We start from the raw sequence: 13,526 nt of genomic DNA, 5'->3' as shown, positions 1-13,526 counted from the left end.
GAAAATTGAAAGTTAGTACAGATATTACAATTATCAAAAGGAAAAAAAACTAAGGGGTGCTCCGTTTGCTAGAATGACATTTTTTTCCCTACATACATACAAAAATGAGACCACTCTAATGTACATGCATCACAATAGTTTAATATTCTTTCGCTTAGAACTTTTCGCAATATGGATGACGATGGCAGCAAAGCGTTGAATGAGGAAGAGTTCACCAATGGCATACGCGAGATGGGCTTAGAAGTGACCGATGAAGAAATTAAAGAGATGTTTCAAAGGTGAGTTTGCATGTAGAAAAACGCAAGTTTTCGCCTCTCTAAAGGCAGAAAAGTTTAATCGAATTATATACATAATTACTTTGTGTGTACGACTACTTAGTTTTGACGAAGATGGCAGCGGTTCCATTAATATGACTGAGTTCCTATTGAAATTGCGGGTGAGTGTGCATTTTGAAAGTTAGAAAAACTTACTTTGAGCAACAAATGCTTGTATGCATGTATGCATACTATGGTGGTCCAAAAATGCCTGTGAAAAAGTAAATTGGAAATTTTTATGCTCTCACCCCCTAGGATTGTTCTATACCGAAAAAAATATATCCCTAGTTGTTTTGTTTTGAGACCAAAATATATATTTAGAGGTCGCTCAAAGCACTCAAAATTTTCCACTTATTTTATATTAAAAAAAAAAAAACACTTTTCGTAGAAATGGTATGGAATTCTTGAAAATCAATATTTTTCGATCGGCAAAACCCTGTTCCTCTTCAGAAGATTCCCAATAATATTACTAAGCTATTTATTTAACAATTTTTTAAAGTAACTATATTCTATAGGCTCGCCAAAACCCCCAGAAAATGTCAGAAAATGCAATGGGGGCAAAAATAAAAAATCGTTGTTATTAATAATAAACAATTGGGTATTGTTACTGGGAGTCTGCTGAAGAGAAGCACAGCTTTCTGATCGAAAAATATTGATTTTCAAGAATTCTATACAATTTCCACGAAAAGTTTTTTTTCCCCCATATAAAATACATGGAAAACTTCGAGCGCTTTCAGCGACCTCTGAATATTTTTTGATTTCAAAATAAAAAATAAGGGTATATTTTTTTCGAAATAGAATAATCCTAGAGGTGAGAGCATTAAAAATCCGACTTCACTTGAACCACCCTAAAATGCACACACATACTACATATGTATATACTTATGGCAATTTTGTAATGAATGACCTTATCATTTCCGGTAGCCACCGATGCCACAGTGCCGTCTAGACATCATCGATCAAGCATTTGCGAAAATGGACAAGACCGGAGATGGCGTTATTACTTTGGATGACTTGAAGAATGTGTATTCGGTGAAGGAGCATCCGAAATATCAAAGCGGCGAAATGAGCGAAGATGAAATATTGACGGATTTTTTAAATAATTTCGAGGGTGGCCGTGGTAATTTGGATGGAAAGGTAAGCTAGATTCGTGCACATTGTATCACATTTCTACCGTTTTATCTACTACATACTTTGTTATGCTGTACACTTTTCTTGTAGATTACCAAAGAGGAATTTGAGAACTATTACGCAACAATTAGCGCCTCCATTGATAATGACATGTTTTTCGATCTGATAATGCGACGTGCGTACGCTTTATAAATCATTTATTTTTACACCTCTAGATATACATACGTACATATTTGTATGTGCATTACAAAATCACTCACGTAAGCCGCGTTGCTTCATTATTTATATTTGTGTATTTTCCCTTAGTTTAGTATTCCAATTAAGTGTGTTTTTATGATGTGAAACTGTTGAAGTGATCGAATATGCAAGCCTACATACGAATATTTGTAATATTAATGTTTGTTTAAATAAATCATATATGTATCTACTAAATATTTATATGATAACACATATTAAATAAAAAATTCATGGGCTTAAATTGTTCGGCAAACAAGCATAAAAACCGTACTTTTTCTTGAATGGAAGTAAAAAAAACGATAAAAAATAATTCGCAAGTATTTCTTTTGTAAATGTTTATATTTAATGAATCTGCTTATTTACACACAGGTATTAAGCCTAACAAAACGTTTGAAAATCTGAACTATAATTTACAATGACAAGACTAAAACCCTTTATTTTAGTTAGACGTATATGTATATGCACATTTCTATGTATATACATAAATATGTATGTAATTTATATACCGTCATCCCTTGTCAAACTGGGTTTGGAGACAAACCGGTTTCGGCGATGTGCCATCTTCAGTGTCATTTTTCGTTCTCTTTCGTCCGAAAAATGACACTGAAGATGGCACAACGCTGAAACCGGTTTGTCTCCAAACCAAATTTGACAAGGGACGACGGGAAATCATTCCACAATACATCACACTCCTACCCTGTCGGAAATACACACAACCAAAGAGAAGTAATTTGTATACCATAAAATAATTACCACCATAATTGTTATACACAAATATAAGTTCATATTCTTACTTTCGTTCCAACTATCGCAAAATTTTTTCTACATGTACATATCTACATATCGTTACCTTAATATAAATACTGAAATACAAGAATCCGTAACTAATTAAAAAGTCAAAATTCCCTTTTGATTGATTATGGTGCATTTTCATCATTTTAAGCAATGCAGTTTTTTAGTTAGCCACGGCCTTTTTTGCATTTCAGCGACTATATGAGTTAGGGCCTATCTATATTCAGGTAACAATATGTGTACATATATGTACAAATGTGTTGACTTAAACGAGCTCGTCAGCAACCTATATTTGCTTTTATAAAGGAACAAAAATTAAATTACGTACATACATACGTAAATATCGAACCCTAACCGTAAGCGCCATTTTTTTTCAAAATTTTGAAAAAAATGTCGCTTACGTTATTTTGGCGGTTAGGGCGGTTGGCTTCACTTGGCGTCTCCAATTGGCGTCAGTTGGCACAGAGGAGAAACGACTGGCGTGCTTTGCTGAATTCGAAGAAGAAGGGTACATATGCAGCTTGAAACGAGTTGATAGTACGTACATCAAACGAGTCATACGTGTATATTTCAAACAAGCTTTCCTAATGAATAGCTTGTCATGAAACATATGTATAATTGCTTCGTTTGTTGGCTTGCCTTGCAATGTGTTGGCTCGAAACTCCAAATTGTTACTCGAAGCATATCACTACTACATACCCAAAAATTCTCAAATTATTTAATTTGGTACCCATACAATTTCACACTTCTGTTACTTACATAGTGTATGATTTTGGCTATTAGCCTGGACAATGTATTTTTATAAAAAAATGTATAAAAAATTTAATTTTGCAAACACTGAATATTGATATTTAAGAAATTTATTTACAGGTTGAGGATGAGAGTGAATTTCTATTCTCATGCGAATCGTTCTCATCGTTTCATCAAGTAAATTTCAAGAAACTCCTACTTTCCTCCCTCTTTCCCAATTTGACCATCGCTAATTTCAAAAAATGTCTACCAAAATTGTCTAACATGTACTGTTTGCCTTATCCTTAGACGACACTACTTCGTCGAGTCATTATTTTTATATTAGCTCTCATGGTTTTGAACAAATATTTTTTGTAGTATTAGTCGTGGGGAAGCTGCTGAAGTAAGTAACGGTTTTCAAAAAATACGTCGTCGCTAAGAATATTAAAAAGAGTATAGTCATGCGTAAGCTCTTCACCGAAACAAATGTCAAAAATACTTTATTTGAAATAAAAAGTTGGTTTGACGTTTTTTATTTCCAAAGAGAGCTACAGGATTAAAAATTTTGGAATAGAATTAAACACAGGGTGTCCCTGTGGTATTCCAGAAAAACAATTTTTTATTTTTTTATCAAAATTTATTATTATTATTATTTATTAATTTATTAAATTGTATGGGTTTTCAGCTTTCGAAGAAAGAAATAACAACCTACTAGTTTTTTGCACTTTTTGAAGTAATACGTTTTTTGCAAATGCATAAAATAATTTTTTTCATTTTTTGTCAGTGCCATCAGATCTGTACGATTCGTTCTATATTCGAAAATTAAATGTCATATTAAAAAGCTTGATCTGTAGACAATGGAGGTTTATTTTTTTTTAGAGTTGCCACCTGTTAAAAAATTAAATTAAAATTTTTTAATAAGTTAAATGAATTATTAAGAGATGGGTTTCAATCGAAATGTGTATGAAAAGAGTTTATTTCTTAACTATATGTAGAGGATTGCCAACTGTTAAAAAAATCAAATTCTATTAGAATTAAAGGAATTAAGTTATTGAAATAGATAGGTGTCACCATATGGCCGTCAGACGAACAAGTTTTAAGAAGGTTTTAGCTTGAAAATATTACGAAGAGGGTTGCCACCTATTTGTAAAGTCAAATTTAGGTAAACTGAATAAATAGTTGTGTCAAACCAAAGGGTAACGACATCGTATTTGTTATTTTACTACAAATACATACATTGCCAATCAGTGATTTGTTCTTATTACATTTCTTCTAAACTACTGGACTCTTAAATTAACTCAGGAATGTTTTTACTCTCCACTTATTTCTTGCAAAATGTCTTCTATTTTTTCTTTTGTCTGACACCCATATTGATATACATATTTCAGTTACATTATTTCCTTAACTAAAGTGAATTTGATTTTTTAAACATGTGGCAACCCTTCTACGTGTCATTTGAAAGTAAATAGTTTTCAAAACCATTTCAATTGATACCCATATATAATGTCTAATTCATTTAACTTATTAAATAATTTTAATAAAATTTGTAAAAGGTGGCAACCCGTTTCAAAAAAATACAACTTTGTTGCACATCTACAGGCCAAGCCATTTGACACCTCACTTATGAAAATAGAACGAACTATAGGTACATACGAAAGTAAATGCGACAATAACCCAAATTTCCAAATTCAAAATGCACTTACAGTGAATATATGAAAGTTAACGAAAAATAAATTGCATTTTTGAATTTATTTATCCTCAATTTTACTAAGAAGCGAATTTTTGGTTAAATCCGTCCATAATTCTATTTTTGCCCACATTTCATATGGAAGGGAAGTTTATTTGAATTATTTCGTTTATAGATAAATTAAAAAAAAAATACAAAAAAGTAAAACACATAAAAAACCCGCATTTATATTACATCGGATTGATTTAACGTACGCACGTCTTAAGCATTTCGCATAAAAAACTTAACCATATTGCAGAAGAAGTTTCCATGCTTAACGAAATTTCCATACTCATATTCACATTATTTTAAATGTGTAATTTCCTCAAACTTTTCGACCAAAAATATTGCTAAAATTCAGAGTTGCTGCTCTGAGCGTTTTTAGTATTAATATACATATGTATGTACGTTATACTTTCAGTCGCATGCAGTATGACCAATTATATATATTCACTATGATATTCAAGAGCAATCAAGTTGCATAAAATTTGCGAAAATGTTTCAGCACAAAGCTGCCATAAATGGCAATAACAACAGTCGGGAAGAGTTATTATATTTATGTATGTACGTATACATACACTCATGCATAAATATATACATATATACATATATATGTATATACATATGCATTTATATCAGTTTTGATAATTGCATTTTCCAATTTCGTATGAAAATGTAATTCAAATTGTAATTTTTATACGACCAAATTGTACCAAATTTTGATTAGTATTATTTTTATAATAAATATTTATTTATTGAGTACAACTTGTATAATTATTGTTTCTAATTAAGTATAAATAGTTGCTAAAAATTTGTAAACAGTATTACCTTTATTTTATTTACATAAAACTTTACACTGCTACATCAGTTATTATGATTTTAAATGGATGTAATCTATATAAACACAAAGATTTATGACCTATATTCATAAAAAATAAAGTAGGTTTAAAAAGCTTTATTAAGTGACGTTTTCATACAACTTTCAATTTATAAACCTTTTATTAAGGTATTTTTAAAGCAATCTACATATATTTTACAAAGTTGCTAGTAGATTCCAAAAATTTAGTTATACAATAAATAATTGCTCGTGAGTCTCAACTGGGTCTGAGCTTTTTATCAATGTTATGTTATGACAGGATTGTCCACTAGAATTGAGATAATATCCACTTCTGATTAAAAAGAAAACCGTTTCTAAATACTTGAAGTCTACATTTCGAAATTTGGTTTATTAGTTTTTGTATGGAACAGATCCTTTTCACATTCGCTGAAGAATGTGCAATCGACAACAATCCTCTAACAATATAGCAGTGGCTTATTTAAAATATTTTTGGTGATTCTTATTTTTTTCCAAAACTCACAAATATTATGGTTGACAAAATTCTTTAAATCAAGGTGTTCAGCCCTAAGTTCTGTGTTGCTGTCTTCTATTCGAGCAATTTCATACTTCTGAAAGAATAAATGTGTTAGTGGAACAATGATTTGCCTATTGCCTTGTAATACAGCAGAAGCATTCAGATTTAAAACCGAAATTAGAACTTCGTCTTTAAAAGTATTATTTTTCTTTGTTTTGGCTAATAATACTTCTGCTCCACAATGCACGGCTCGTATATCAATTTTACGCGATTCTAAGGGCCGGTTGCTCAAAGTCTGGTAGACACTAATCTTCGGATAACATTGTTATCGTCTCCTTCGGCCCCATGCATATAACACGGTGACGGCTGGGTAGTAGGAAAGTAGAAAGCACTTGAAATTGTATCTAAAAAGTACAATTGTATCGAGATTATCAACACTGATTTATATATGTATGTAATTTTTCGGCGAGGGAGTTTTTGGAATATCTTTGAAAAGTGGGAAATAAATTTGGTAAGCCTTAGAATGCGCTTTGTATTACTTATTTACAAAATTGCACTATACACAATAACGTGGGCCGTAAATCCGCTTTTCTGGAATTTTGATTAGTAATAGCAAGAATAAAGTGCATTATGCTGTAAAAAACAATCTGCGTAATAGATTACAATTTTTGGTCAATAACTTAGGCTCGCCCAAGCCCATAAAAGGTCAATGTGCTCAAAAAAATAAAAATTAATAAATCTACACTTAGGTTTCTTTCTAAGCGGTACATGCGTTCCTCATAAAAATGTTGTTTACTTTCATACAAAAACAGGGGATGCGATGCGTTCCAGCATTTTCAAAAACCGCATAAATTCAGATACTCCATGTAAAAAATTCTAAAAACCGCATAAAAAATCCAGTGAGGCATTATTAAGCAAAAAAAGAATATTTATTTCTTCACTTCAACACTTATTATTCCATGTAAAACTAAACATTAATGATATAAATAAAATTTTATCTGTATTTTAACCAAAAAAAAATAAATAAATAAAAATACCACAATAAATACATGAATTATGTAAGAATACAATGACATATTATTTATCAGAAATATTGTCTCTTACACACTGAAAAAAAGTAATAAAAACTCCCAAGAAAAGCAAAATTGCTACTGCGAAATTATTGTTTGAAAAACCTCATAAATTCAAATCCGCATAAAAGAAAGCCGCATAAAAAGATACCTAAGTGTATTAATTAGTATTTTTTTTTTACTAAAAATGCAAATATCTTCGAGAGTATATGGACCTTTTTTGTAGAGACATTTTTTTTAGAACTTGAATTTTGATGGACTTGAGCGAGCCTATATTAGATATTGACCAAAAATTGTAGTCTTTCACGCATAAACCATATTTTGGTTGTTACGTAAAGATTCTAAAACAGTGGATTTTCGACCCACGGTAATACACAACCATATACTTACATAGACGTGGTGCAAAATCTAACAATTTCCAAGTGGCAGAAAAATATGGAAATGCAGTTTCTGACGTTCCGAAACATAGCAGGGTACAAATACGCTTCCACCCTCAAATTAAGAGTGTTTGAATGTATATATATATACAGCTATGCATGAGCATAATCTTGTGGCATGTCTGCGATTAGACATCTGTCTTACCAACATTTGTCTATTCAAATGGAAGAGCAATCCAGTGGTTAGAAATAAAAGAAATCATGCTTTTGTATGCTTTCACTCTGTTGGTAAATTACAGTCAGGCACTGCACAGTTGCCACTGTTCTGGTTACTTCTTTTACTGGTTGCTATCTGCTGCAAGAGGTTTACTTATTCAAGAATAATGCGAAAGTATTGTTTCATATCCAAAGGGTATTTGTACATACATATATGTAAAGCATAAAGTGTAAGTTTTAGAAAAAGATTGCATCAACAATGAGAGCTGCGTAAGTCTGCAATATTTCTGGTATTTGTATATTCATATTTTTGAGATTTTTTTTAATAACGTAACGTAAATCTCGACAGTTTTTGGGGCAAACAGTAAAAATCACTATAACGTGAGAGTATATGTCTGGACAAACTCTTTCACAAGAACGCCATATTCGTTGTATCGCGTAGTCGCAACGTTCCTTGAAAGGTCATATTCTTCAAATGATAAACCAAGTCAGTCAGACAGTCAGAACAGTATTGGCAATTCAATTCGAATCGACGGTAAATCCACGTTATTTTTCCACCGAAAAAGTAAGGTTCAATCTTTTTTCTAACAGCGATTGCTCTTCGGCAGGCAATGGAAAACCTGCGGAGGTATTTGTTCCACGCAAAAGGCTTCTCTTAAAAATATTTTACCACAAATTCGAGGAGAAACTCTGCGAATGTTTGTATGTACATAAAGCACTCTTCATATCACACACTCATACAAACATTTTTTTTTTGTTTGCCAGCATTCCAAATATTGGACATTTACAAGTGCTTAAAGTCAAAATAGCAATCAAAAAATGCAATCGCACACTGTATATTATTACACTTGCTGAGACAGCCGAACACAATCTTAACTCAAAAATATGTCTATATGAATTTCATACATTCATTATTATACATATGTATATCTAGATACATACGTATGTATGTATGAATGTATAGGAGCTAATCCCAACAGCAAATATAAAGTTTTAGCCTTTGATTGCAATTTTGCCTGCAAATTTTAAATGCCAATAATGAAAACTTTGAATTTGAACGTAACTCAAACACACACTTATACATACATGCATAAACAACACAAATTCGGTTGCATATTTGAAAATATAGGTTTACCGTACTGGATATGTAGTATGTATATTAGGGTGGTAAAACTGCGCTTCCGCTAGTATTTTCTTATACCTTGTTTTTTTTGTTCAATCCACAAATATTTAGAGGCCGCTTAAAGCGCTCAAAAGAAAAAGTTTTCTTAGAAATGGTATGGACTTCTTAAAAATCAATATGTTTCTTTTCAGGAAACTTCATATAATATTACCCAATTGTTTATTTAACCATTTTCTATTACTAAATAGTTTTATATGATCCCTAAAAACCTCAAACCCTCTGAGAGATCAGTCCTAGTAACGCAGGATCTGTCAAAGGCATTTGACAACGTCAGTCACTCCACGCTACTAGAAAATATTGAGGCTTCCTCTCTCCCAATGGGGCTCAAATGGTGGTCATCTAATTATGCAGCAAAACCAGCAAGCTGAGGAAAATTAAAGAGGGGGCTCCGCAGGGGTGGTGTCGTTTCCCCTCGGCTGTTTAATTATTACATATCAAAGCTCCCTCAACCGACAGAGGGAGTCTAAATTGTCTACTATGCTGAAGACTGTTCGATAGTGGCGTCCGAGACTGGAATTGATGACTTGTGCTCGAAAGTAAACGGTTTCCTCTCCGAACCTTATTGCTTCTACACTTTCTTACGAAATCATCGGCAAAACTTTTTTCCACCCGGACGAAGCAGGTAAGACTGCAGCTGGGAATTCACGTCGATGGCGAACAAATTACGACGGTCAATAACCCAAAAACCCTCGGAGCTACCTTCGACAGTCTGCTCTCCTACACACCGTATGCAACGAACTGTGAAAGCCGTCCGACGTAGATGAGAAAAGGCTTTGTCTGCTGCGGGAGACTCGCACCACAATAGTCTAACTGCGCTGTGGATATTGCAGCAGGCTAAACTCGTTCCTGAGCAAAGTGAAAGTAGAGGAACCCACTAAGTGGCCGGCATGCTGAAAGTCTTCATATGACTCACGGTACGGACTGACCCTGTGAAAGTTGCGCACTTACTGGGTCCCCCCATGAGCTGAGCCTGACGACAAGGTTTGACAGACAAGCCGATGTAGGCAAGGCTGAGTGACAACAACAATATTTACCAGACAGTACATACATTAAAGTTTCCAAAATCAATTTTGCTCTTATACTTTGGGTCACTCTGATGTACATACATACGTACATTTGTACCTATGTGCAACCTTAATAAATATACCTACATTTATGTACATGCAAAGTGTTCGCAAGTGGCAAAAACAAATACGTTTCATTTGACTTTATGGTATTTCCTGCACAATTTTATTGAAATTGTAAATTTTCCACTGCAATCACTGCACTGAAGTTTTTGTTATGTAGTTATTGTTGTTAGAATAAATGGAAGATAGCAGTTGGCTTCTTGAAGTTTCGTTAACGAAAATGCTAAACGGGAATCTTTGTTAGTAGAGCGAGTATGACAAGCAACAATGGCAACAAACTTTGGCGTACTCCCCCACATGAGGCACTCTTATCAATGTGTATGTATGTATGTGTATAGTGTATACGAAAAATACACACATACATATATGCATCTTTGCAACTTAATGAATATTGCAAGTGGTTTGGGTAGCTGGTTGTTTGTATGTCTGAGTGTGTATGTTGATATTAATTTAGTGAGAATGCACAAGTTTGAGCATAATTTCTGCTAATAAATTGCTCAGCCCATTTTTCGACGATTTAAAATTTATTCATTTTAATTTGTGGTGATTAAGATAAAAAGTTTACTTGCCTACATATTGTTATTTTTTCACACCAGGGAAGCACTCATATCCAATTTCAATATAAATACATATGTACATGTCTCTTTCTTTTAACTAAAGAAAAAAATAATAAACTGGAAGACATGCAACACTTTGCCGCTTCAATTATAAACTCTTTGCATTGCGAACCAAAATCTTAATAAATCGATAGTTTTTCGCAACTTTGACTGCGCGCACTTCATTGAGTTAAAATAGCACAGAAGTGTTTCCCATAAGTACAAAAATGCGATAAATTATACTTCGATAAAGTCATTTCCGATATTTTATTTTCGCATTGCATTTCACTATAAGCAATTGTGCTAATTGACTTTGCTGCATATCATATACAGGCCGACGCGAACAGCGATTACAACTGCATACATAAATATATCCATGAATACATACATACATATAGTATATTTAATTGCAGCCGAATTATTGCATGCCACTGTGTAATAAAAGTCACATATGATAGTGAGATATGCCAGACATTCGCGTATTTGCTCTGTGTCGCCAAATATACATAAGTATACGTACATATGTATATTTGCTTATGCAATTATACGTATGCACCAGGGATGTTGCGAATATTTGAATTCGCATTCGTTATGCGAATTACTTGTATCATTTTACGCATTCGCATTCGCATCAAATGATACGAATGTTTTGCGAATGCGAATGTGTACATGGGCAGAGAGTCTACTCTAAAATTTTTGCGTTTACCAAAAAAAAAACAATCGCTTCTGTTTAAACAATTCATTTTCAATTTAGGCAGGTTGGGTACTTCAAGGAAGCCACTTAAGTACCTCGATGCGGGTACTTAAGCGAACATAGCTATCGATGTATTAACATCTTCTTCTTAATTTACATAAATAAATCCTCGAATAAAACATGAACATATAATGAGGCATACGTAGTTTAAAACCAAGACAGTAGCATTATTTCAACACATAAACAAAAGCTTTATAAAAAAAAAAGCGATAGAGCAGTGTTATGTCATTTTAACAAGAATTCAACCCTTTAAAGTCATTGATTATACATATTTGTACATACACACATACAATGTTGGACACATCTATCATTTCGGAACAAATTCTAAATGATGTTGTTTGCCACTTATGTTTATTTAATAGTTTTTAAGATTTTTCATTTCACAGTTCATTCCCAAAAAAATGCCATATAAAGGGCTGTTTGCAGCTCTCAAGAAAAATGAAAAATTCATATAAAATAACACAAAAGAAATAGAATAGAAATTTTTTATTATTAAAACTTCTAAAAATCTGTTTGCAGCTCTCAAGAAAAAAATTTTAGAATTTTTATTTTTTCAGGAAAATTTATAGTCTAAGAGCCAGCGAACTGCGGACTACATGTAATTTACCAAAGCTCAAACTTTGTGCAGTCGAGCCCTAATACCTCCTCTATTTGGAAGGGAAACTAACTAAGCCCGGCAGCGGTCCATACGGCATCACGCAGGTCGCAAAGGTTGCAAATTTAGACCAATTTCGAAAGTATTTTAATAAGTCTGCAATTTAAGTATATTAACATTCAATGTTACTATTAGTCGAAAATAATAATGGCAGACAATTATGGCGGCCATTTGATCGTGGCAGACACTTTTGAAAATATCAACAAAAAAAATTATAATAATTTCAAAAGTATTTAAACAAATCTGAAATATTAGTATTTTACTTTGTGTAGTATTAGAAGCCTGTATTTATCAGGGCAGACATTCTGTCCGGCAATAACATGCCGGCAGAGAACGAAACCTAACCTATACCTACTCGAGCACACATACACATATAATGTACACTAGACCGACACGGTAGAAGAAACTTTGCAAATTTAAAAGCTTACTTCAAAAGGATTTAACGGTTCTAAAAATTTTCGTCCTTAGCGAGTCTCAAAAACACCCAAATTCCTGGTGAGTCCAAATCAAATTTTCTTCATAACTGTTATTTAACACTCGGTTCAAAAGCGTTATACATGATTGGAAAGATAGTTTTGAGTGCTGTTTATGTTTCTCAGATCATTTTACCCTACAATGCCTCCTTAACCTACTAAGTTCGAATAACTCAATTTCTACCCAATTAAATACGACTTTACTCTTTATATAATATTCACGTTAATAGGGAACTCATTCGTCATGGCATCCAAAAAAACTTTTGAGGGGTTTACATGAGTGGGTAATTACGAAATTGTAATGAAGTAAACTCGATTTGGACTCTCCAAGGACGAAAATTGCATTGATTATAAAATCCTCTCAAAGTTATCTTTCAATCTAGGAGGCTAATTGAAAACTTTTTATCGCAACCAGTCTTATGTAGACTTACATCTGTTTTATCCGCATTCAATTGAATTTACTATTAGGCATACAGCAGCTTATAAAGTGGATAAAAGTGGATATTGAAATATTTAGTGCAGTAAATTCGAAATTCGGGCCGATTAATAAACAAGCATACTTACATAGGTAATACTTGAAATTTTTATTTGCATTTCTTATTTTTAATCAAAAAGGAATACTTATGTGTACAACATATATTTATAGGTGCGTATTAGTTATTCATTAACTTCATCATCAGAACCATTTTCAATACACCATGGATTTACGTTTTCTACTGAATCGAGTTCTGTAACAATAAAATTCGAATTTGTAAATTAAATTAAGCACTTTAAACTTAAAGTAAATTTTTTAT

General features: G+C 32.6%; 1 protein-coding gene across 1 annotated transcript in view; it reads left to right on the top strand.

The window, feature by feature from the left end:
* Window positions 1–1,939, top strand: part of LOC118737178 (calcyphosin-like protein) — a 28,010-nt gene extending 26,071 nt beyond the window's left edge. Inside the window, exons 3-6 of the mRNA XM_036467522.1 lie at window positions 159–278; window positions 379–436; window positions 1,239–1,451; window positions 1,536–1,939. Coding sequence (XP_036323415.1) covers window positions 159–278; window positions 379–436; window positions 1,239–1,451; window positions 1,536–1,637 — 493 coding nt within the window. The 3' untranslated portion in view covers window positions 1,638–1,939. The remainder of the gene's footprint in view (window positions 1–158; window positions 279–378; window positions 437–1,238; window positions 1,452–1,535) is intronic.
* The last annotated feature ends 11,587 nt before the right edge of the window (window positions 1,940–13,526 follow it).

The sequence above is a fragment of the Rhagoletis pomonella genome, unplaced genomic scaffold, assembly GCF_013731165.1.
Source record: "Rhagoletis pomonella isolate Grant_MI unplaced genomic scaffold, Rhpom_1.0 Rhpom_scaffold_00004, whole genome shotgun sequence".
NCBI classification, from domain to species: domain Eukaryota; kingdom Metazoa; phylum Arthropoda; class Insecta; order Diptera; family Tephritidae; genus Rhagoletis; species Rhagoletis pomonella.
The sequence above is the reverse complement of the archived record's forward strand: the minus strand, read 5'-3'. Positions and strand labels throughout refer to the sequence as shown.